This window comes from Oncorhynchus gorbuscha, linkage group LG11, assembly GCF_021184085.1.
Source record: "Oncorhynchus gorbuscha isolate QuinsamMale2020 ecotype Even-year linkage group LG11, OgorEven_v1.0, whole genome shotgun sequence".
Taxonomy (NCBI): domain Eukaryota; kingdom Metazoa; phylum Chordata; class Actinopteri; order Salmoniformes; family Salmonidae; genus Oncorhynchus; species Oncorhynchus gorbuscha.
This window is the reverse complement of record NC_060183.1, coordinates 36,893,959-36,920,223: the sequence shown is the minus strand read 5'-3', so window position 1 is coordinate 36,920,223 and position 26,265 is coordinate 36,893,959. Positions and strand designations below refer to the sequence as shown.

Genomic DNA, 26,265 nt, shown 5'->3' with positions numbered 1-26,265 from the left:
CTGACTCGAAACCTCCGGTGATATGAACGGACATCTTACTTGTCTGTAAAGGATTGCTGTTTCTGAAACGGGACTAAAATCCATCACAAGGTTATCAGAACTGTAAATCAAATAATGTCGAGCTGCTGCGGGCAGCCTGCTTGTCTGCTGCCTGCGCGCAGACCACTCTCTCTTAAAACATTACTTTAAAGTTAGTTAAATACCGTGATTTCCCAAGACATTTAGTAGAAATTAAACACATCTAGCTACCATATCATAAACAACGGCATAAAAAACAACACAGCAGCACATCAATCAGCGACGTTTATTATATACTTTTTTAAAAGGCTGAGTATAATTCTACGGTATGAAATGGTACAGACCTAATGCACTTTTATTTCCTGAGAATTGATCAGCTGCATTCTCTCTGTAGAGGGTTGCGGTAGATATAACTTAACTGCCCGGTCCTAGCGGTTATACATATAAGGCCAATATTCGGCATTGTAAATTGACATGGAATTGTATGAATTTTATTAGAATTTTAACTGAAAACCGTAAAAAACTGGTAGCTTAAACATTAAACAAATTGTCAGTTTGTCTCATCCCTAGTACCCACTGTGCCACCATCAGGACACATTCTATACATTGGCCTAAAATAAGCTACCTCTGTACAGTTTACAACGCTTGCCAAATATCAGAACTCAAAATCAATATAATATGCTTTTGATGTATTTTGGACCATTTGAAGTTGACTACTTTATAAACGTCTTCTCCAGAACCGCTGGACCGATGTTGTGCATTCAGATGATATATACACATCAACTCAACCATACGTTTACAGGTTAGCGAGACTCATCCTTGAGCATGTGTGCCAAATTTCATAACTCTGAGTCAAACCGACCAAGAGAGATAAAACATTTCGCGTTCTCCCCTGCAGCGAACCGCACCACCTTGTTTGAGCTAACCAAGGTGTGTTGTTCAGTGCTCTCCCAAGTGTGGATTGTGTTCACACCATTCCAAATGAACCAAACTAAGGAGGTAAACACACCAGAGTTTGGCATAAACGCTCCAAAATAATTTGGTGTGAAAGCCCCCTAAGGGTGTTTTCACATATAGTCCTCTTTAAAATGAATTCTGTGTTAAAAATAAGCAAAATAACTATTCTCTTTGTATTCACAATGCCCTAAAAAAAAGGGAACTGGACCACAGACTTCAAGCGAATCGAACTCACGAGACGGTCTCAGTTCAGTTCGCTTTGAGGGGGGGGGGATGAGTTCTGAGTTCCTTTGGAATGTTCACACTGCACAAAAATGTAAGCGAACTGCACATGAGTTCACAAAAATTGAATGTTGGGTAAGCAGCATGCTCACAGTAGCTTTACGCCTTGCGACTTAGACATCCTGCTCATGAATATCACTGTCCATTGGTAGAACTGTTGTAGAACTCTAGTGTGAATATGCCGCATGCTAGCTGCATGATGTCCCTTTTGACATTGTCAGTTCAGAGGTCAGGAGTGTTTTTAGGAGTTGCAGACCCAGTAGAGTAGATGGAGCAAGCCTTGTGACATTAAGGCAGAGTAGACCGTACAGGACAGCCTACAGGATACAGTCTGGCTGCAGTGATAGTGGTTCTCCCCCAAAGCCCTGATAAGCTGGCATGGACAAACCAGGGTTATGTACGTAGTTCTGTGTGTGTGTGGTTGCGCCAGTGAGGGTGTGTTTGTGTGATCTAGAGTTAGAGGGGTGGCTGAGCAGGGTTTAGGGGATTGTTCGGGAGTGCTCCAGCCCTGCGTGTTTTTAGAGTTTCACCAAAACAGAGACGCTGAAAGAATACTGAGCTAGGCTAATTGATATCAGCATGGAATGAGTCTGGCTGTGTCCCAAATGGCACCCTATCAACAAGCTCTGTCTCATTGCAGAATGAAATATTTATCCACTTTTCTACAAACCACAGTATGTATGCGAGTGGATTTGAGCTGTCGTCAATCTTGCTCATGGAGCAGTGCTTATGCACCGCTCCACATCCTTTTTTTTTTGACAACCGGGACCTACCATTTGGTTTTGAAGTATTGAAACCAAACCATATGATTGGAATGAAAAGTATTTTAATCAACATGAGAAGGTGAATGTAAGAGGTGCTCATTTCAAGTAGGCTACATGTCATATTAAACAGTATATACGTTGCATTGTCATTTTCCACATTTTGTTACGTTACAGCCTTCTTCTAAAATCTATTCAATTCTTTTCCCCCCGCAATCTACACGCAATACCCCATAATGACAAAGCAAAATGTAGCTAATTTATTACAATATAAAAACAAAAATAGTATTCAGACTAGAGGTCGACCGATTAATCGGAATGGCCGATTTCAAGTTTTCTTAAGAATCGATAATCAGCATTTTTGGACACCAATCATGGCCAATTACATTGCACTCCATGTGGAGACTGCGTGGCAGGCTGACTACCTGTTATGTGAGTGCAGCAAGGAGCCAAGGTATGGTGCTAGCTAGAATTAAACGTATCTTTATAAAAAACAATCTTAACATAATCACTAGTTGACTACACATGACTCATTTATCTAGCTTGTCCTGCGTTGCATATAATCGTTGCGGTGCCTGTTAATTTATCATTGAATCATAGCCTACTTCGCCAAACGGGTGATTTAACGAGCGCATTCGTGAAAAAATCCCTGTCGTTGCACCAATGTGTACCTAACCATAAACATCAACGCCTTTTCTTAAAATCAATACACAAGTATATATTTTTAAACCTGCATATTTAGTTAATATTGCCTGCTAACATGAATTTCTTTTAACTAGGGAAATTGTGTCACTTCTCTTGCGCTCTGTGCAACAGAGTCAGGGTATATTCAGCAGTTTGGGCAGCCTGGCTCGTTGTGAACTGTGTGAAGACTATTTGTTCCTTACAAAGACAGCCAACTTCGCCAAACGGGGAATGATTTAACAAAATCAATTGTGAAAAAATCACAATCTTTGCACGAATGTACCTAACCATAAACATCAATGCCTTTCTTAAAATCAATACACAGAAGTATATATTTTTAAACCTGCATATTTAGTTAAAAAACATCCAGGTTTGCAGGCAATATTAAACTAGGGAAATTGTCACTTTTCTTGCGCTCTATGCAACAGAGTCAGGGTATATGCAACAGTTTGGGCCGCCTGGCTCTTTTTGCGAACTAATTTGCCAGAATTATACGTTATTATGACATAACATTGAAGGTTGTGCAATGTAACAGGAATATTTAGACTTATAGATGCCACCCGTTAGATAAAATACGGAACGGTTCCGTACTTCACTGAAATAATAAACGTTTTGTTTTCGAAATGATAGTTTCCGGATTTGACCATATTAATGACCTAAGGCTCGTATTTCTTTGTTATTATGTTATAATTAAGTCTATAATTTGATAGAGCAGTCTGAATGAACGGTGGTAGGCAGCAGCAGGCTCATAAGCATTCATTCAAACAGCACTTTCGTGTGTTTGCCAGCAGCTCTTCACTGTGCTTCAAGCATTGAGCTGTTTATGACTTTAAGCCTATCAACTCCCGAGATTAGACTGGTGTAACCGATGTGAAATGGCTAGCTAGTTAACAGGGTGCGCGCTAATAGTGTTTCAATTGGAGACATCACTCGCTCTGAGACCTTGAAGTAGTTGTTCCCCTTGCTCTGCAAGGGCTGCGGCTTTTGTGGAGCGATGGGTAATGATGCTTCGAGGGTGGCTGTTGTCGATGTATTCCTGGTTCAAGCCCAGGTAGGGGCGAGGAGATGGAAAGAAGCTATACTATTACACTGGAAATACTAAAATGCCTATAAGAACATCCAATAGTCGAAGGTATAGGAAATACAAATGGTATAGAGAGAAATAGTCCTATATTTCCTATAATAACTACAACCTAAATCTTCTTAACTGGGAATATTGAACCACCAGCTTTCATATGTTCTGAGCAAGGAACTTAAATGTAAGCTTTTTTACATGGCACATATTGCACTTTTACTTTCTTCTCCAACACTGTTTTTGCATTATTGCAACTAAATTGAACATGTATCATTGTTTATTTGAGGCTAAATTGATTTTATTGATGCATTATATTCAGTTAAAGTAAGTGTTCATTCAGTATTGTTGTAATTGTCATTATTATAAATAAATAAACTGTCTGATTAATCGGTAGTTTTTTTTTTTTTGGGGGTGGGTAATCCAATAATCGGTATCGGCGTTGAAAACAATCATAATCGGTTGACCTCTAATTCAGACCCTTTACAATGGGACTTGAAATTGAGCTCAGGTGAATCCTTTCCATTTATCATCCTTGAAATGTTTCTTCAATTTCATTGGAGTCAACCTGTGGTAAATTCAATTGATTGGATATTATTTGGGAAGGTGCACACACCTGTCTCTATAAGGTCCCACAGTGCATGTCAGAGAAAAAACCAAGCCATGTGGTTGACAGAATTGTCCCTTGCGCTCCGAGACAGGATTGTGTCGAGGCACAGATCTGGGGAAGGGTACCAAAATAATTCTGCAGCATTGAAGGTCCCAAGAACACTGTGTCCTCCATTATTCTTAAATGTAAGAAACTTTGAACCACCAAGACTCTAACTAGAGCTGGACACCCGGCCAAACCGAGCAATTCGGGGGAAACGGGCCTTGGTCAGGGAGTTGACAAAGAACCCGATGGTCACTCTGAAAGAGCTCCAGAGTTCCTCTGTGGAGATGGGAGACCCTTCCAGAAGGACAACCATCTCTACAGCTCTCTACCAATCAGGCCTTTATGGTAGTGAGACCAGACGGAAGCCACTCTTCAGTAAAACACAGCCCGCTTAGAGTTTGCCCAATGGCACCGAAAGGACTCTGACCATGAGAACCAAGATTCTCTGGTCTGATGAAACCAAGATTGAATTCTTTGGCCAGAATGCCAAGTGTCACATCTGGAGGAAACCAGGCACCATCCCTACGGTGATGTATGGTGGTGGTGGTAGCATCATGCTGTGGGGATGTTTTTCAGTGGCAGGAATGGGAGACTAGTCACATGAATGGAGCCAAGTATAGAGATCCTTGATGAAAACCTGCACAGGACCTCAGACTGGGGCCAAGGTTCACCTTCCAACAGGATAATGACCCTAAGCACACAACCAAGACATCGCAGGAATGGCTTCGGGACAAGTCTCTGAATGTCCTTGAGTGGCCCAGCCAGAGGCAGAGCTCCCCATCCAACCTGACAGAGCTTTGGAGAATCTGCAGAGAAGAATGGGAGAAACTCCCCAAATACAGGTGTGCCAAGCTTGTAGCGTAATACCAAGAAGACTCAAGGCTGTAATTGCTGCCAAAGATTCTTCAACAAAGTACTGAGTACTGACATCAAAAAAATGAAATAACATGCATGGAATCATATAGTAACCAAATAATTTATTAAACAAATAAAAATATATTTTAGGTTTCTTCAAAGTAGCCATCCGTTTCCTTGATGACAGCTTTGTACACTCTTGGCATTCTCTCAACCAGCTTCGTCTGCAATGCTTTTCCAACAGTCTTGAAGGATTTTCCACATGCTGAGCACTTGTTGGCTGCTTTTCCTTCACTCTGCGGTCCAACTCATCCCAAACCATCTCAATTGGGTTGAGGTCGGGTGATTGTGGAGGCCAGGTCATCTGATGCAGCACTCCATCACTTCTTACACACTCTGGAGGTGCTTTGGGTCATTGTCCTGTTGAAAAACAATTGGTAGTCTGTCATGGAAATTCAGTACTGAGAGAGACTTGGTCAGTTCTTCAAACAATCATCTTTATTTAATATCGAGAGCCCTTACAGACGATGCACAGTTTTTATATTGCGCATACCAAGATTGCTTAGTCAGTCATTTCTAATCTTCCCATAAGCCACCTTGATTTTCTACGTAGGATGGTGTTTGACTTCGTTACCCAGATGCCAGGAATATGAGACAATGAAGCATTGTTCTACTCCTCTGTAACCCAGTTACAATCACCCTACATTCTGTCACTGGAATGCCATCTGTCGGTTTTATCACCAGGTCAATCAATTGCCAGCTCCAGCTATCTCTAGTAAAACCCATGTCCACGACACCCAGACTAGCTGCAGGAAGCTAGAGTGGACACCATAAAACTCAGCATTAGCAGGACCGAACTGAACTGTCTTACTCTTTGTTAAGTAAATAATTGTTACATATCCAACAAATAAGGTGAATACATAATTTTCCCCTCAAGTCCCACTATGCCTTGAATTCTAAATAAATCAGTGTCACCAGCAAAACACCACCACCTCCATGCTTCACGGTGGGAACCATACATGTGGAGTAAATCCGTTCACTTACTGTGCGTCTCACAAAGACACGGAGGTTGGAACCAAAAATCTCAAATTTGGACTCATCAGCCCAAAGGTCAGATTTCCACCGATCTAATGTCCAATGCTTGTGTTTCTTGGCCCAAACAAGTCTCTAATTTATTATTAATGTCCTTTAGTAGTGGTTTCTTTGCAGCAAATTGACCATGAATGCCTGATTCATGCAGTCTCCTCTGAACAGTTGATTTTACAATGTTTGTTACTTGAACTCTGAATTTATTAGGGCTGCAATTTCTAAGGCTGGTAATTCTAATGAACTTATCCTCTGCAGCAGAGGTAACTCTGAGTCTTCTTTTCCTGTAGCGGTCCTCGTGAGAGCCAGTTTCATCATAATGCTTGATGATTTTTGCAATTGCACTTAAAAGTTCTGGAAATGTTCTATATTGATTAACCTTCATGTCTTACAGCAATGATAGACTGTCATTTCTCTTTGAATATTTGAGCTGTTCTTGCCATAATATGGACTTGGTCTTTTACCAAATAGGGCCATCTTCTGTATACCACCCCTACCTTGTCACAACACAACCGATTGATTAGTTAAAATGCATTAAGGAGGGTGGAAACTCCACAAATTAAATTTTACAAGGGACGCCTGTTAACTGAAATGCATTCCAGATGACAACCTCATGAAGCTGGTTGAGAGTGCCAAGAGGGTGCAAAGTTGTCAAGGCAAAGGGTAGCTGGCTACTTTGAAGAATCTAAAATATATTTTAACTTCTTTTTTGTTTACTACATGATTCCGTATGTGTTATTTCATTGTTTTGATGTCTTCATTATTATTCTATATCTATTATTTATATGTAGAAAATAGTAAAAATAAAGAAAAACCCTTGAAAGTGTTGGTGTCCTAACCATTGACTGGTACTGTATGTAAATGTGATATTTCATAAAAAAAATAAAAATTGTAAACCTGTTTTTGCTTCATCATTATGGGGTATTGAGTGTAGATTGAGGGGGGGGGGACATTTGAATACATTTTAGATTAAGGCTGTAATGTCACAATTTTGAAAAAGTCAAAGGGGTCTGAATTTTCCGAATGCACTGTAAACATTCTAAATGTTTCCGTAGCTAGACAGGGAGCCTAAGAAGGAACCAAAATGAATTATTTAGGCAATATTATTTCAAGTCTATAGTGTACAAAGAAATACATTGTGAAGCGTTTGCCGGTGTGACGGACTAGGTTGGTAAGGAGTCGGGACATTAGGCGCTCAGCTTTTTACATTTTTTTAGATGAATTTTTACCCCCCTTTTTTCTCCCCAATTTCGTGGTATTCAATTGTTTAGTAGCTACCATCTTGTCTCATTGCTACAACTCCCGTACGGGCTCGGGAGAGACGAAGGTCGAAAGTCATGCGTCCTCCGATACACAACCCAACCAAGCTGCACTGCTTCTTAACACAGCGCCATCCAATCCGGAAGCCAGCCGCACCAATGTGTCGGCGGAAACACCGTGCACCTGGTGACCTTGGTTAGCGCGCACTGCCAAGGTAAATAAATAAAGGTTAAGAACAAATTCTTATTGACATTGACAGCCTACCAAAAGGCCTCCTGCGGGGACTGGCTGGGATTAAAAATCTAATAAAAATATTGAACTAAACACGCAACACTACATAAAGAGAGACCTAAGACGGCAACACATGACTACAACATAACATGGTGGCACCACATGGTAGAAACATTATTGGGCACAGACAACAGCACAAAGGGAAGGAAGGTAGAGACAACCATACGTCACGCAATACAGCCACAACTGCCAGTAAGAGTGTCCATTATTGAGACTTTGAATGAAGAGATTGAGAACTGTCCAGTTTGAGTGTTTCTTGCAGCTCGTTCCAGTCGCTAGCTGCAGCAAACTGGAAAAGACCCAAAGACGTGAGTGCTTTGGGGACCTTTAACAGCATGTGACTGGCAGAACGGGTGTTGTATGGGGAGGATGAGGGCTGCAGTAGATATCTCAGATGGGGGAAGTGAGTCCTAGGAGGGTTCTATAGGTAGGCTTAGGTTTTTAGGCAAAAATAACCCCATTTTAAAAGTGAAAGCTCCTTGAAAGTTGGAATATGCCAGGTCCAAATGCTCTCTAGATAATTTAACAAAAATAAATTAATGCTACAATAACACTTAATTAGCTACCCACTTCGTTCCTTTCTTTTAGCTTGTAAGTATCCTGCACCGTCATGCTTTGGGGATATGTGTCTTTTCAGATTCCAAAATGATTATTTCGTTGTGACACTACATCCACGCATTCCCTCTATTGCTCTTGCTCTTGGTCCAATCAAGTCACCTTGATTTTGCAGTTTGTTTCTTTATTAAAATATTTAGCGAACTCCATGGCAGTAGCTATAAAGCAAGGGGCAGCACACAAGTAGACTACAAATTCATGCTGGGCCGGGTACTCCCTGAGCTCGTGAAGTGAGCGCTACTGCAGCGCTATTGGAGTGGGCGAGAAGGCCAAAGCTCCAGCCTTTGCGAATCTCGCTCCCCACTCCAGTCAAATTGGGCACGCTCCGCTCCAGCTCTGCTCACATACTCTGCTCCAAACATCAAATTTCAAAGTGTTTTTGATACGCTGGGTTGCTCCTGCTTCTCTGTATCGTTCCATTTCTCCAAATTTCGCCGTTTAGTTCAAGCCCTCATTCCGAATTGTTAAAGGTGCTAGACAGGGGATGCTTTTTTTTATTTTTGTGATTTCAATAAATATCCATAATATACAGTGGGCCAAAAAAGTATGTAGTCAGCCACCAATTGTGCAAGTTCTCTCACTTGAAAAGATGAGAGGCCTGTAATTTTCATCATGGGTACACTTCAACTATGACAGACAAAATTTGAAGAAAAAAATCCAGAAAATCACATTGTAGGATTTTTAATGAATTTATTTGCAAATTATGGTGGAAAATAAGTATTTGGTCAATAACAAAAATGTATCTCAATACTTTGTTGGCAATGACAGAGGTCAAACGTCAAAGTCTTTGCAAGATTTTCACACACTGTTGCTGGTATTTTGGCCCATTCCTCCATGCAGATCTCCTCTAGAGCAGTGATGTTTTAGGGCTGTTGCTGGGCAACACGGACTTTCATCTCCCTCCAAAGATTTTCTATGGGGTTGAGATCTGGAGACTGGCTCGGCCACTCCAGGACCTTAATGATTCTTACGAAGCCACTCCTTCATTGCCCGGGCGGTGTGTTTGGGATCATTGTCATGCTGAAAGACCCAGCCATGTTTCATCTTCAATGCCCTTGCTGATGGAAGGAGGTTTTCACTCAAAATCTCATGATACATGGCCCCATTCATTCTTTCCTTTACACGGATCAGTCGTCCTGGTCCCTTTGCAGAAAAACAGCCTCAAAGCATGATATTGCCACCCCCATGCTTCATAGTAGGTATGGTGTATTTTGGATGTAACTCAGCATTCTTTGTCCTCCAAACACGACGAGTTGAGTTTTTCCCAAAAAGTTATATTTTGGTTTCATCTGACCATATGACATTCTCCCAATCTTCTTCTGGATCATCCAAATGCTCTCTAGCAAACTTCAGACGGGCCTGGACATGTACTGACTTAAGCAGGGGGACACGTCTGGCACTGCAGGATTTGAGTCCCTGGCGGCGTAGTGTGTCACTGATGGTAGGCTTTGTTACTTTGGTCCCAGCTCTCTGCAGGTCATTCACTAGGTCCCCCCATGTGGTTCTGGGATTTTTGCTCACCGTTCTTGTGATCATTTTGACCCCACGGGGTGACATCTTGCGTGGAGCCCCAGATCGAGGGAGATTATCAGTGGGCTTGTATGTCTTCCATTTCCTAATAATTGCTCCCACAGTTGATTTCTTCAAACCAAGCTGCTTACCTATTGCAGATTCAGTCTTCCCAGCCTGGTGCAGGTCTACAATTTTGTTTCTGGTGTCCTTTGACAGCTCTTTGGTCTTGGCCATAGTGGAGTTTGGAGTGTGACTGTTTGAGGTTGTGGACAGGTGTCTTTTATACTGATAACAAGTTCAAACAGGTGCCATTAATACAGGTAACGAGTGGAGGACAGAGGAGCCTCTTAAAGAAGTTACAGGTCTGTGAGAGCCAGAAATCTTGCTTGTTTGTAGGTGACAATACTTATTTTCCACCATAATTTGCAAATAAATTCATAAAAAAATCTACAATGTGATTTTCTGGATTTCATTTTCTCAATTTGTCTGTCATAGTTGAAGTGTACCTATGATGAAAATTACAGACCTCATCTTTTTAAGTGGCAGAACTTGCACAATTGGTGGCTGACAATACTTCTTTGCCCCACTGTATCTGCAGTAATAGTGAAATGATAGTGTTTCACAGGGAGATATGAATGCAGCCTAGTGCAAAACTAATCTTCCCCGCATCCCATTTCCCTTTAACATGGCAGATTTGCGCTCAAGTCTTTTTACTTTCAGGTTTGATCCACCAGCTTCAAACGGCTGTAAATCAAACATTTAAAAACATGATTTAAAAAAAATTGAAAATATTTTGCAGAGATTTAGATGGTATACACACTATTCATTGCTTGTTTTCTCACAAACTTAAATTGAGCGAACAGTGTAGAATTTTAGCAACCAGGAAATAACAGAGCAATTTCCACAATATATCACAGTCAGAATAAATAGCTTTGACTACGGATACCACTCCGGCGGGAGAAATTAATAGGTGAGTCACAGCCAGTCACAACACTGGTGGGCAAGTAATACTGTGAAACACTATCATTCCACTATTAATACAGATATATTATGGACACCATTCCTGTCCAAACACCCTAGCAAACCCAAGCGTTCTTGATGGTAATAACGCTCACTTTTGCACCTAGTGGCCGGTTTTGAAGGCATTTCCCGAGGTCCTCAGTACATGGATAAACTTCCAATTTCGAAGTCGATCTCCCTGACCCTATTCCCCTTAGTGCTCTGGTCAAAAAGTAGTGCACTATTAACGGAATGGGGTGTCATTTGGGATGCACCTGTGACTTAACTTTTCCCACCTGTTGGAGTTCAAACAGCTGTAGAAATGAATTTAGCCCATGACAATTGTTCATGTGTGAGACCGAGCAACCACATGTGATGTAGAGTTTAGTTGACCACAGCTACTTTTTCTTCTCTTGTCATTTTCAGCTCTGCCTGGGCTACTACCTACGTGAAAGGAGCTGTGTATGCTGAAAATTCTAGAGAAATGCAAGAATTCTAACAGAGGAAGTGTTTCACATCTAGCAATCTGGGTAAATAGTCACAGTTAGGCGGAAGCTATACATTACGTGTTGACCTCCTTTTATGTTCACTTCCTTTTTCCTGGTATCGGTCTGCAGGGACTCCCCAAATGACACATTGAAGAACTGAAGCACAATAGCAATCCATTGTGTGATGCAATGATAGCTTGAAACATGTTTTGTTTTAACTGCTGGTTAATATGGACCTTGTTTAGCCTACGTTTTGGTTTGCACTTTACTTTCCATCATTATTACTGATGACATGTGATGTACTAGCGTAATGGCAGTGCCCGAGTGCTTTTCAGAAGTCAGCAACAAGTGTAGACTATTCTCACGTCACCAATTCTAGTGCTTCCCATAGGATTCTTGATCAACAGCGGTGGCAAAGTTAGCTTGGGGTAGTGCGCGTGGCCAATGGCGCCATATTTTCGACCAACACATTTAGAGGCCTTCCTTTTGGCCGCAGAGATAATGTTGCTGTGTTCCCAGTCGTGAAATCCATAGATTACGGGGTAAGACTTCCTCAGGCGGAGATGTCAATAAGGAAAACATTACCAGAGAGATCTAAATATCTGACCAAGGCCAGGGAATGTTTTAGCTACTAAAAATGTAGCCTAATTATGGTGTGCTTGTTTTTTTTAGCCTCTTGTTTTATATTCTGTATTGATTTCATACATAATGGTATCTGATCAGATTCGCTGTAGAATGCCAACAATTATCTGCCGGTAGGTAGGTAGATACTGCTTTGCAGAGTCAGAGACATCTACAGCCACCGTCCTCAGGTTCAGCCCTGATTCATAGGGAAGCTGTAGGGCTGGCACAGTAATTGTGTAATCGTGTAACCGCCTATTATGTGTGAAGTCCGTCATGAAAATAAAATGACCGTCGACAAACTTCACCCAAAAAGCAGCAAAGTAAAAGTAAGCCGAGTTGACATATAACAGCTGATGGTCATTTGACTGACACAAGTCACCCAAAAATCCATTAGTCACAGCCCCAGGAAGCAGTTGTTGGCCCAAAGCTGAGGGTTGGAAAATTACTTACGGGATTTCCATGTAGGATGAGTAAACAGATTCAGTGGGAAAGTCTAATCATGTCAAACGGTAGGATTGTATCTTTTCTCTGATACAGTTGGTGGATCATGAACTCTGCCTCATCGCCCCACTCGCGTGGATTGCTATTATCATTTATTTATAATTTATTATCGTTTATTATCATTGTTTAACAATAAATCTTACCATAAACTGTTATTATGGTTATAGTAAATTATGGTTCTCATAATTGTTGAGGTGATCAGTGTCTGAAATTATGTTTTTGCAACTTTGTTTCATCATGTGAAATATCTCAATGGTCACTGCAACCGTAAAAAAATGTGCAACATTTTACTCATCTGTAACCTCCTTGTTCACAACAGATACTCTATTGTCACAGGTCTACTCGTTATGACATGGGAATAGAGCTGACTATACAGTAGGTAATACATTGTAGTTATATGCCGTAATAACACATTACCCTTTTCATACGTAAAACACCATTTATAGTAACGTTTTGCTACCGACAATTGATAACCTTAAGCGATGATAAGTCATACAGAGCATTCGGAAAGTATTCAGACCCCTTGACTTTTTCCAAATGTTTTACGTTACAGCCTTATTCTAAAATTGATTCAATTGCGTTTTTCCCCTCATCAATTTACACACAGTACCCCATAATGACAAAGCAAAAACCGTTTTTTTATATTTTAGTAAAGGTAGAAAAAAAAAATCACATTTCCATAAGTATTCAGATCCTTTACTCAGTACTCTTCAAGCACTTTTGGCAGCTATTACAGCCTCAAGTCTTCTTGGGTATGACGCTGCAAGCTTGGCTCACTTGTATTTTGGGGAGTGTCTCCCATTCTTTCCTGCAGATCCTCTCAAGCTTTGTCAGGTTGGATGGGGAGCATTGTTGCACAGCTATTTTCAGGTCTCTCCAGAGTTGTTCAATCGTGTTCAAGTCCGGGCTTTGGCTGGGCCACTCAAGGACATTAAGAGACTTATCCCGAAGCCACTCCTGCGTTGTCTTAGCTGTGTGCTTAGGGTCATTGTCCTGTTGGAAGGGGAACCTTCGACCGCTCTGGAGCAGATTTTCATCAAGGATTTCTCTGTACTTTGCTCCGTTCATCTTTCCCTTGATCCGAACTAGTCTCACAGTCCCTGCCGCTGAAAAAATCCCCACAGCATGATGCTGCCACCACCGTGCTTCACCGTAGGGATGGTGCCAGGATTCCTCCAGATGTGACGCTTTGCATTCAGGCCAAAGATGTAAAACTTGGTTTCATCAGACCAGAGAATCTTGTTTCTCAGTCTTAAGGTAACTTTTGGCAAACACCAAGCGGGCTTTCATGTGCCTTTTACTGAGGAGTGGCTTCCATCTGGTCCCTCTACCATAAAGGCCTGATTGGTGGAGTGCTGGTTGTCCTTCTGGAAGGTTCTCCCATCTCCACAGAGGTACTCTGGAACTCTGTCAGAGTGACCATTAGGTTCTTGGTCAACTCCCTGACTAAGGTCCTTCTCCCAATTACTCAGTTTGGCTCCTGTCTCGCTCTACGGACAATTCCTTCAACCTCATGGCTTGGTTTTTGCTCTGACATGCGCTGTCAACTGTGGGACCTTTTATATAGACAGGTGTGTGCCTTTCCAAATCATACCCATATTATTGATATTTTAGTCAAGGTAGAAAAATTGACAATATAGGTGGACTTCAATCAAGTTGTAGAAACCTCTCAAGGAGGATCCATGGAAACAGGATGCACCTGAGCGCAATTTCGAGTCTCATAGCAAAGGGTCTAAATACTTCTGTAGATAAGGTATTTCTTAAAAATAAAAAAATCTATAATAAATTACTAAACCTGTTTTCGCATTGTCATTATAGGGTCTTGTGTGTAGATTGAGGCAAAATAATTTTATCCATTTTAGAAAAAGGCTAACTTAACAAAATGTGAAAAAAGGTAAGGGGTCTGAATACTTTCCAAGTGCACTGTATTCTATAGAATTCTCAAACGCTCCAGGAAACCGAAACAGGGTAATGAATTTCAAATGTGAAAACTCCCTTAATTAAATATGGTACATAAACACACTGTACGTGGTTAACCCATTTCCTTTCCCCCAAGGGAATGCATCTGCCAGCGTCTAGTCTCTTGTAGACACAACGGGATGCGGGAGGTAACGAGCAGCATTATTTCCTGAGCTCACGATTTCGCCTGTGTTTGCATCTCTCTAATTTTGTGAGGGGACATTTGGCACATTGAAATCACTTGGCATGTATGTGTTGCCACCCTAGGGTCACACCTACTCATTAAGTCAATTTTGAACTTTTATTATTCAAAAACATAAGTGTCTAACTGTAATTAATTTTTTACATTTTTAAATAATGTGATATATTTTGGACATATGGCCCAGCCCTAACTGACAGGCATTCACTCTTGGAAGTGTATGGTAAGCTTGGTTAGTTATTCTATTCTCAGAAACAGCTATTTATTTTAAATGTTTTATTTTACCTTTATTTAACTAGGCAAGTCAGTTAAGATCAAATTCTTATTGTCAATGACAGCCTAGGAACAGTGGGTTCAGGGGCAGAACGACATATTTTTACCTTGTCAGCTCGGGGATTCGATCTTGCAAGCTTTCGGGTTACTAGTCCAACGCTCTAACCACTAGGCTACCTGCCGCCCCCCTGCTATAGCATAACTATAAACTAAGCAGAGCAGATAAAGTCAACTGTGCTAACTGACTCCCCTCTGCCCCCCCTCCATCTTCCCCTTTCTTTCTCCTTTCTCCTTTCTCCTTTCTCCTTTCTCCTTTCTTTCTCCTCTCTCCTTCTCTTCTCTTTCTCCTCCATTCTCTCCCTTTAGGTGGATGTATCTGCTGAGCCACACATGGACATGGAGTGTCCAGTATGTCCCTCGTCCAATCAGAATGGCTGTGTCCTAGACCCACTTCATGTCTCCGAGCCCAAACAGGTAGTAGCTCCTCCCTGTCTGACGGTACACCTGTACCACCTGGGCAGGGGCGGGACCGATAGCCCAGACCTCACCTATCCTTCAGGGAACTATGTGGCTGAGGAGCTGTGCATCGATGCGGCCATGGCATGCGGTGAGTGAGACAGTGCATAGAAAAAAAACTGAATGTCTGCTCAATGTTTTTCTGTTCCCAAAGATGATTATTTGACAAAGCTTACAGGGATACTTTGGGATTTTCCCCAAGGCTTTCCTTTTATCTACTTCCTCAGAGTCTGATGAACTTGTGGATACCATTTGTATGTCTCTGTCCAGTATGGAGGAAGTTGGGAGTTAGTGTTGCGAACTAGTGATACCAATATCATAGACTGCCATCAGAACCAACACAGGCTCCAAACACGGGTCTAGTGTCTGACCCACAGACAGTCAGTCGCCTGCCCTACAGGGCCTACAGTACCTGATGTCCGCTTTTATTGCCCCTAAAACAAGCATTAAAGAGATACTTTGGGATTTTTGACAATTATGCTCTTGATCTACTTCCCCAGAGGGAGATGTACTCGTCTCTGTGTCCAGTATGAAGGAAGTTGGAGGTAGTTTTGTGAGCCAATGCTAACTTAGCGTCAACGCAATGACTGGCAAGGCCGTTAAGATTAAGGGCATCATTACGTGTTCCACAAACAAGGATAGCAGAACACCAGAGTAATATCAGGATATTTGAGAGAAATCCTGTGGCTGCGCATTTCATGGCGGCTCGTTACAACATTAGCTCTCCTGGGACACATTGATATAGAAGGTGTTACGACTCCTAGGAGGGGGAGATCTATTATTGACAAGGGAATTGAATTGAATTCACTGTTTGTGTACCGTGTCTCCATAAAGGTCTGAACCAGGAGTTTGACATCAGACAATTTCTTACACGAATGTGTCACATTCATTTGTCCTCCCTTCCAGGTCTCCTACTTGGTCATTTGGTACATATATTAGATTCTGTAACTGGAATTATATCTACGACCACCACGCCTAGTGCGCGTAATGGTCATGGAGGCAGGTATTCCAAAAGTTTCCAACAAACTTTTTTTTAACGGTTGCCTAGGTTTAAAAAAAACTTGAACCATTTTGTATGTATATAATTCTTTCTGACCATATGTGTTTCTGTGATTTCAATGATGTTTTTTTATGCACAAAAGTGAATTGAATGGTTTCCAAACCCTGTCATGTGGGTAATGGTCATGCGAGGTGAAATGTGTATATTTTGGGAAGCGAGCACTCAGTTTGTTTGTTTGACCTGACGAAGATCCGTTTCGGATTGAATCGTAGTCAATGAAGGGATGAATTGGGAGCTTCGAGTGTGCGGGCCTTATTCTTGATTAGCCCAGCACCTATGTTTTTAAGGATGTACGTATGACCACAAACTTTTCTATGGAAGACTTCCAGTCATTATGCTAATGCTAGTTAGCAATTAGCAACTTCCTTCAAACTTCACGCAGAGACATAAAAATGGTATCCACGAGTTCATCTGACTCTGGGGAAGTAGATAACAGGCCTCATTTCCAAAATACCTAAGTGTCCCTTAATGCTTGTTTTAGGGGCAATAAGAGCAAACGAGATGTACTGTAGGCCCTGTAGGGCAAGCCCATGCCCCTGACAGTTGATGATTTCATCTTTCAGCGCAGACAGCAGCACAGACAGAACCAGACTTTCTCACTGTGAGGAGGAAGTGTAAAAAAAAAAAAGATATCTATCCACACACATCTCTCCTCTGCCTTATTTTTCACTAGCACCGAGTCTGACTCCAGTTTACTTTTTCCAAGGGCTTTGTCTAACTATAACTACAGTCATTGTTAACGGCAGTTTACCAAGTTCTCATTTGACGATACAGAGCCATTTTACATCATCAGGCGGAACATTTATTCGATGTAGGAAGTCATTTTTTTGTATATTGGCCTTTATTTAAACTAACCCCCAGGGTGAACCCCCGCCCCCCTTTAAGATTTAGATGCACTATTGTAAAGTGACTGTTCCACTGGATGTCATAAGGTGAATGCACCAATTTGTAAGTCGCTCTGGATAAGAGCGTCTGCTAAATGACTTAAATGTAAAATGTAAATGTGAACCCAATTCGGACACAAGAACAAACAAGAACAAACAATTCTTGCCAAGAATAAAGTGTGATAAGAGGAGAGATACACTAGGTATAGATATATATATCACACACACACACACACACACACACACACACACACACACACACACACACACACACACACACACACACACACACACACACACACACACACACACACACACACACACACACACACACACACAGTTGAAGTCAGAAGTTTACGTACACCTTAGTTTTTCACAATTCCTGACATTTAATCCGAGTAAAAATTCCCTGTTTTAGGTCAGTTAGGCTCATCACTTTATTTTAAGAATGTGAAATGTCATGTTTTCCTCCAAACATAACGATGGTCATTATGGCCAAACAGTTGTATTTTTGTTTCATCAGACCAGAGGACATTTCTCCAAAAAGTATGATCTTTGTCCCCATGTGCAGTTGCAAACAATAATCTGGCTTTTTTATGGTGGTTTTGGAGCAGTGGCTTCTTCCATGCTGAGCAGCCTTTCAGGTTATGTCGATATAGGACTCGTTTTTACTGTGAATATAGAGCCTTTTGTACCTGTTTCCTCCAGCATCTTCACAAGGTCCTTTACTGTTGTTCTGGGATTGAATTGCACTTTTAGCACCTAAGTACGTTCATCTCTAGGAGACAGAACGCATCTCCTTCCTGAACGGTATGACGGCTGCATGGTCCCATGGTGTTTATACTTGCGTACTATTGTTTGTACGGATGAACGTGGTACCTTCAGGTATTTCGAAATTGCTCCCAAGGATGAACCAGACTTGTGGAGGTCTACAATTTTTTTCTGAGGTCTGATTTCTTTTGATTTTCCCCTGATGTCAAGCAAGAGGCACTGAGTTTGAAGGTAGGCCTTGAAATACATCCCATTGACTCAAATGATGTCAATTAGCCTATCAAAAGCTTCTAAAGCCATGACATTTTCTGGAATTTTCCAAGCTATTTAAAGGCACAGTCAACTTACTGTATGTAAACTTCTGACCCACTGGAATTGTAATACAGTGAATTATAAGTGAAATAATCTGTCTTTAAACAATTGTTGGAAAAATTACTTGTGTCATGCACAAAGGAGATGTCCTAACTGACTTGCCAAAACTATAGTTTGTTAACAAGAAATTTGTGGAGTGGTTGAAAAACGAGTTTTAATGACTCCAACCTAAGTGTATGTAAACTCCCAATTTCAACTGTATATAGTGTACATAAAACACTGAGTATACAAAACAGAAATAACCCCTGTTGTTTCCATGACACAAACTGGTGAATCCAGGTGAAAACTACAGTATGATCCCTTATTGATGTCACTTGTTAAATCCACTTCAATCACTGTAGATGAAGGGGAGGAGACTGGTTCAAGAAGGTTATTTAAGACGATTGAGACATGGATTGCGTACCATTCAGAAGGTGAATGGGCAAGATATTTATGTCCCTTTTGAATGGTGTGTGGTAGTGTTAGGTTCTGAACAAACAGTGTAAACTCAAAACAGACGAGCATCAACCAAGCTTATTCACCCACTGGGTCATACAGCTGCAAAGACAAGGTATGATTTCGCAAGCACATGTATTTATACCCTCCTAATAAGCGGAGTCAAATCCTTGCACATCTCGACAGCCAATAAATCTCTGTTACTAGTCAGGATCTTAATTGGCTCCTCTCACTGGTGTAGTCATGGCCCTTGCCTAATGCTAGAACCTTCGTGGGCGTGGAAGTATATGTGTGTGAAATAGGACTGTTTCTTCTCACTTTCATGTGACCTCGGGCAGAATCCCTCAGACTGTTGTCCTTTGCCTCCCTCCTTTGGAGTCTTCATATTCAACAATAACATGTTTGGCAAAATGTTACCTTTCTGCACTCACTCACTCAGTAACTTTCCATACACCACGTTCCTATCCGCGCTTCATTTACCCCAACCTTCCTTATACATGTAAAGTAATCAGTAAGTTCTAGTATTGTGACATAAGTATATTTCAAGCTAGAACCCAACAGTAGTAAGTACCAGGCGCAATGGTTTGTGTCAAGAACTGTAACACTGCTAGGTTTTTCATGCTCAACAGATTCCCGTGTGTATCAATAATGGTCCACCACCCAAAGGACATCCAGCCAACTTGACACAACTGTGGGAAGCATTAGAGTCAACATGGGCCAGCATCCCTGTGGAACACTTTCGACATCTTGTAGAGTCCATGCCCTGACAAATTGAGGCTTTTCTGAGGGTAAAAGGGGGGTTTCAACTTAATATTAGGAAGGTGTTCCTAATGTTTGGTCTACTCAGTGAATGTCAACCTGCTGTTTCACCCGGCTTAGAGTACCTAACGCCGCAAAATATTTTGTATTTTAAAAAAGTCCTGCCAAAAATAATCGTTGGTGGTATTATAAGCAAATTTACATTACTTTTCACAATGCAAATTGTTTATAAAAATAGGCCTTTTATGACATTCACTGCTAAAATAGACTACATTTGTATGTAATTTTTTAATCTGCGACTCCACAAATGGTCATCCTCGAGTTTGACGATAATTTGTTGGTCCACAGAACGGACAAGGTTGGGAACCGCTCGTGTACCGTGCCTTCAGAAAGTATTCCTAACCCTTAATTTATTCCACATTTTGTTACAGCCTGAATTCAAAATGGATTAACTAGATTTCCTCACTCATCTACACACAATACCCCAGAATGACATAGTGAAAACATGTTTGTAGAAATCTTACCAAAATTCTTGAAAATCGGAAAGTTTTCAGACCCATTGACTGTTTCCACGTTTTGTTAAGTTACAGCCTTATTTTAAAATGGATTAAATATTTTTTTTTCTTAACAATCTACAATCATTACCCCATAATGACAAATTAACAAAAAAAATGCTTAAGTTTAAATGCTTAAATTACTTAAGTATTCAGACCCTTTGCTATGAGACTCGAAATTGGGCTCAAGTGTGCATCCTGTTTACATTGAGCATATTTGAGATGTTTCTACAACTTGATACAACTTGATTGGATCCACCTGTGGTAAATTCAATTGATTGGAAAGGCACACACCTGTCTATGTAAGGGGTGGCAGCGTAGCCTAGTGGTTAGAGCGTTGGACTAACCAGAAGGTTGCGAGTTCAAACCCCCGAGCTGTCGTTCTGCCCCTGAACAGGCAGTTAACCCACTGTTCCCAGGCCGTCATTGAAAATAAGAATCTGTTCTTAACTGACTTGCCTGGTTAAATAAAGGTAAAAAAATAATAATAATATATATTTTTTTAAAGGTCCCGCAGTTGACAGTGCATGTCAGAGCAAAAACAAAGCCATGGTTGAAGGAATTGTCTATAGGGCTCCAAGACAGGATTGTGTTGAGGCACATAACTGGGGAAGGGTACCAAAACATTTCTGCAGCATTGAAGGTCCCCAAGAACACGGTGGCCTCCATCATTCTTAAATGGAAGAAGTTTGTAACCACCAAGACTCTTCCCTGCGCTGGCTCCCGGCCAAACTGAGCAATTGGGGGAGAAAGGCCTTGATCAGGGAGGTGAGCCAGATACCTGATGGTCACTCTGACAGAGCTCTAGAGTTCCTCTGTGGAGATGGGAGAACCTTCCAGAAGGACAACGATCTCTGCAGGCCTTTATGGTAGAGTGGCCAGACAGAAGCCACTCCTCGGCAAAAGGCACCCCGCTTGTAGCTTGGCAAAAGGCACCTAAAGACTCTCAGACCATGAGAAATGACATTCTCTGGTCTGATGAAACCAAAATTGAATTATTTGGACTGAATGCCAAGCGTCACGTCTGGAGGAAACCTGACACCATCCCTACGGTGAAGCATGGTGGTGGCAGCATCATGTTGTGGGGATGTTTTCAGCGGCAGGGACTGGGAGGCAAGTTAGGATCGAGGCAAAGATGAACGGAGCACAGTACAGAGATCCTTGATGAAAACCTGCTCCAGAGCGCTCAGGACCTCAGACTGGGCGACGGTTCACCTTTTAACAGGACAATGACCCTAAACACACAGCCAAGACAACGCAGGAGTGACTTTGGGACAGGCCAAGTCTCTGAATGTCCTTGAGTGGCCCAGCCAGAGCCTGGACTTGAGCCCGATCAATCATCTCTGGAGAGACCTGAAAATAGCTGTGCAGCAACGCTCTCCATCCAACCTGACAGAGCTTGAGAGGCTCTGCAGAGAAGAATGGGAGATACTCCCGATGCTGTAATCACTGCGGAAGGTGCTTCAACAAAGTATTGAGTAAAGGGTCTGAATAATTACGTAAATGTGATATTTCCATTTTTTTCCTAAAAGCTGTTTTTGCTCTGTCATTATGGAGTACTGTGTGTAGATTGAGGAGAAACAACTATTTACATTTTAGAATAAGGTTGTAACAGCAAAATGTGGAAAAAGTCTAGGGGTCTGAATACTTTCAAGGCACTGTAAATATTTACACCGCTGAGTGAATACTTCATAGAAGCACCTTTTGGCAGCGATTAGAGCTTTGAGTCTTTCTGGGTAAGTCTTTTTAAGAGCTGTCCACACCTGGATTGTGTAGCATTTGCCCATTATTATTTTCAAAATGAGTCTCTGTCGTCTTGGTAAGGAACCCCAGTGTACATTGTGCCTTGTGTTTTAGGTTATTGTCCTGCTGAAAGGTGAATCCATCTCCCAGTGTCTGGTGGAAAGCAGACTGAACCAGTTTTTCCTCTAGGGTTTTCCATGTGCTTAGCTCCATTCCGTGTATTTTTTTAATCCTGAAAAACTCCCCACTCCTTAACGATTACAAGCATTCCTATAACATGATGCGGCCACCACTATGCTTGAAAATATTACAACTATCTCACGAAAATGACAAAAAGAAGAAACTCATTTTCTACCATAATTCCCCTTGGATCATTACATTTGATTAGTATTGTGAAATAACTAGAACGTTGTTCATCCGTCTTCAGTTTTATCCTATCACAGCCATCAAACTCTAACTGTATCAATTGGCCTCATTGTGAAATCCCAGAGTGGTCTCCTTCCACTCCGGCAACTGAGTTAGGAAGGACACCTGTATCTGTGTAGTATCTGGGTGTAACGTCACCGTGCTCAATCGCAATACATATCCTATCGGCATCGAAGTGCCGTGATAATATCGTATCATGAGGTCCCTTGCAATTCCCAGCCCTATGACACACGGGAGACTACTCACGGTTTCATATCTGTCTACACTGCATTATGGAGTAGTTTAACGTCAGAAGGAAAAGGGGGCGTGTGCCTTTATTTGATTCTTTTTTTCATTTTACACAGTCTACCAATAGTTGCCCTTCTTTGCAAGGCATTGGAAAACCTCCCTGGTCTTTGTGGTTGAACGTGTGTTTGAAATTCACTGCTGGAAGGACCTTACAGATTGTATGTGTGCGATACAGAGATAAGGTAGTCATTAAACAATCGTTAAACTCTACTGCACACAGTCCATGCAGCTTATTATGTAACCTATGCACATTTTACTCCTGAAATAAGGCCTGACATAACAAAGGGGTTGAGTACTTATTGACTCAATACATTTCAGCTTTTCATTTTGAATTAATTTGTGTGTAGGCCAGTGACCAAAAATCGCAATTAAAAATTTACGCTGAAGTCAATGGGTGTGAATTCTTTCTGAAGACACTGTAGATTATACCTCAGTCCCGGGTGTTCATACACTTTACACCGACCTCGGCAGGCTGTCGACTTGTTGCTTTTGTGTTCTCTATTGCTCTATCTCTCTCAAACACACTCAGAATGTCTCACACTGATAAGCACCCTGCAGCTCTCTTTCTCGCTCTATTGCTCTCACTCTCGCGCTCTATCTCTGTCTCCCACTCCCCCTTTTCCTTCTGACGTTTAACTCCTCCATGGGGCATTGAGTAGTCTCCCGTGCGTGCAAGGGACCTCATGTTACGATATTATCACGGCACTTTGATGCCGATACGATATGTATTGCGATTCGACACAGACATTTTATTGCAATTCAATGTTCCAAACATATTGGTCACCATTTTCTCTGCTGCAGAGGGACAAGAGAGACATAACTAATTTTGATCAGTCATGGAAATAAGTGCGGAGAGCAAATTGACACTATTTAGAAATATGGAGAACTATGAAGGATCATACTGGAATTTTGCTGCAGGTACAGCCAACTAGCGCAACAATAATAATGCAGTTTCGACGATAATATACACTACCGTTCAAAAGTTTGGGGTCACTTAGAAATGTCCTTGTTTTTGAAAGAAAAGCAAACATTTTTGTCCATTTTAAAATCACATCAAATGGGTCTCCCGGGTGGCGTAGTGGTTAAGCTGTGCCAGCTGTGCCACTAGAGACTCTGGGTTCGCGCCCAGGCTCTGTCGCAACCAGCCGAGATCCGGGAGGTCCGTGGGGCGACGCACAATTGGCCTAGCGTCGTCCGGGTTAGGGAGGGTTTGGCGCCGTGCGTGCTAACCAAGGTTGCCAGGTGCACAGTGTTTCCTCCGACACATTGGTGCGGCTGGCTTCCGGGTTGGATGCGCGCTGTGTTAAGAAGCTGTGCGGCTTAGTTGGGTTGTCTCCCGAGCCCGTACGGGAGTTGAGCGATGAGACAAGATAGTAGCTACTAACAATTGGATACCATGAAAATGGGGAGAAAAAGGGGGTAAAATTTTAAAATACAATTTTAATAAATTAAATTTAAAAAACACATCAAATTGATCAGAAATACAGTGTAGACATTGTTAATGTTGTAAATGACTATTGTAGCTGGAAACGGCAGATTATTATTTTTATAATAAATAAAAAAACATTAAAAAAATGGAATATCAACATAGGCGTACAGAGCCCCATTATCAGCAACCATCATTCCGGTGTTCCAATGGCACGTTGTGTTAGCTAATCCAAGTTTATAATTTTAAAATGCTAATTGATCATTAGAAAACCCGTTTGCAATTGTGTTCGCACAGCTAAAAACTGTTGTTGTGATTAAAGAAGCAATGAAACTGGCCTTCTTTAGACTAGTTGAGTATCTGGAGCATCAGCATTTCGATTACAGGCTCAAAATGGCTAGACTCGGCAGTCTATTCTTGTTCTGAGAAATGAAGGCTATTCCATGTGAGAAATTGCCAAGAAACTGAAGATCTTGTACAACGTGGTGTACTACTCCCTTCACAGAACAGAGCCAACTGGCTCTAACCAGAATAGAAAGAGTGGGAGGCCCCGGTGCACAACTGAGCAAGAGGACAAGTACATTAGTGTATAGTTTGAGAAACAGACTCCTCGCAGGTCCTCAACTGGCAGCTTCATTAAATAGTACCCGCAAAACACTAGTCTCAAAGTCAACAGTGAAGAAGCGACACCGGGATGCTGGCCTTCTAGGCAGAGTTGCAAAGAAAAAGCCATATCTCAGACTGGCCAATAAGAAGAGAAGATTAAGATGGGCAAAAGAACAGACACTGGACAGAGGAACTCTGCCTAGAAGGCCAGAACACCCATTGACTATGCATTAGAATAAGCTTATTACTATGACCGAAATTAAGGTTCTCGTTAATAAAATAGCCAATAATTATAGCTCAATATGCAAGTAAGCCATTGTGAGTCGGCAAACAATTGAACACATCACTAAAGCCCATTCATGCCTCCCATGTTGGTAAGGTAATGGTTTTCTAAGTTTTTCCCAATTTGTAACTTTTTAGTCATTTCGGTAATAAGGTTGGTGTAAAGGGGGTGTTTGAGAATAAGAACCTCATTCTGAAGGAATTAAATGTATTTGTTAATCTAAGGACTACTACTCCTAGATGATGCATCATAGGTGAATAAAACCAAAATTGTGAACTTCAACTAGTATACCATTTTTATGATTTATGGACAAACTACAGACATATTTAGTTTAAAAATTAAAAATAAAAATCTAAAGTACAATTTTATCCAAACGTATTTCAGTAATGAGAATTTGGTTGAGAAGTTACATAATTCAAATCAGACACTGTACCTTACACTAGGCATTTTAGTCTTCCGAATGATAGTTGAGTGTTGCAGATGCATCATGGTTTTATCATTTCAATCTTACTATTTAAATTTGTTACAACCATGGTTAAAACTGTTTTCATGACAATCACCCAACTAACCTCCACCACACAATATGCTCTGCTAGGTTTCTCTTCCTGTTGTCACTCGGCACTGTACTCTCACTTCCTGTTTCTGTCATCTACTTTCTCTTCTTCCTTATGTGTGTAACACACTTGTCTTATAGAGTTTGTTGTTGTTGTTGTTGTAGGTTGAGCTGCAGAGAAATCGTGTTGCTGAGGCCTGGCCCAGGACATCTGAACTTCATCCATTCTCTGGCTTGTTGTATATTCTGTTTTTACTAGAGGTCGACCGATTATGATTTTTCAATGCCAATACCGAATATTGGAGGACCAAAAAAAGCCGCTACAGATTAATCGGACGATTTATTATTATTTATGTATTTATTTGTAATAATGACAATTACAAAAATACTGAATGAACACTTTTATTTTAACTTAATATTATACATCAATCAAATCAATTTAGCCTCAAATAAGTAATGAAACATACAATTTGGTTTAAATAATGCAAAAACAAAGTG

At 41.3% G+C, this 26,265-nt stretch overlaps 1 protein-coding gene across 4 annotated transcripts in view; it reads left to right on the top strand.

Moving 5' to 3' along the window:
* Window positions 1-26,265, top strand: part of LOC124048570 (tyrosine-protein kinase JAK2-like) — a 77,056-nt gene that overhangs the window by 939 nt on the left and 49,852 nt on the right. For 2 of the 4 annotated variants that reach the window (XM_046369493.1, XM_046369492.1), the window contains exons 2-5: window positions 11,474-11,577; window positions 12,980-13,035; window positions 14,717-14,768; window positions 15,458-15,698. In XM_046369493.1, the coding sequence (XP_046225449.1) occupies window positions 11,512-11,577; window positions 12,980-13,035; window positions 14,717-14,768; window positions 15,458-15,698 (415 nt within the window). In that variant the 5' untranslated portion in view covers window positions 11,474-11,511. The remainder of the gene's footprint in view (window positions 1-11,473; window positions 11,578-12,979; window positions 13,036-14,716; window positions 14,769-15,457; window positions 15,699-26,265) is intronic. The other 2 variants (XM_046369494.1, XM_046369496.1) reach the window with 2 other exon arrangements.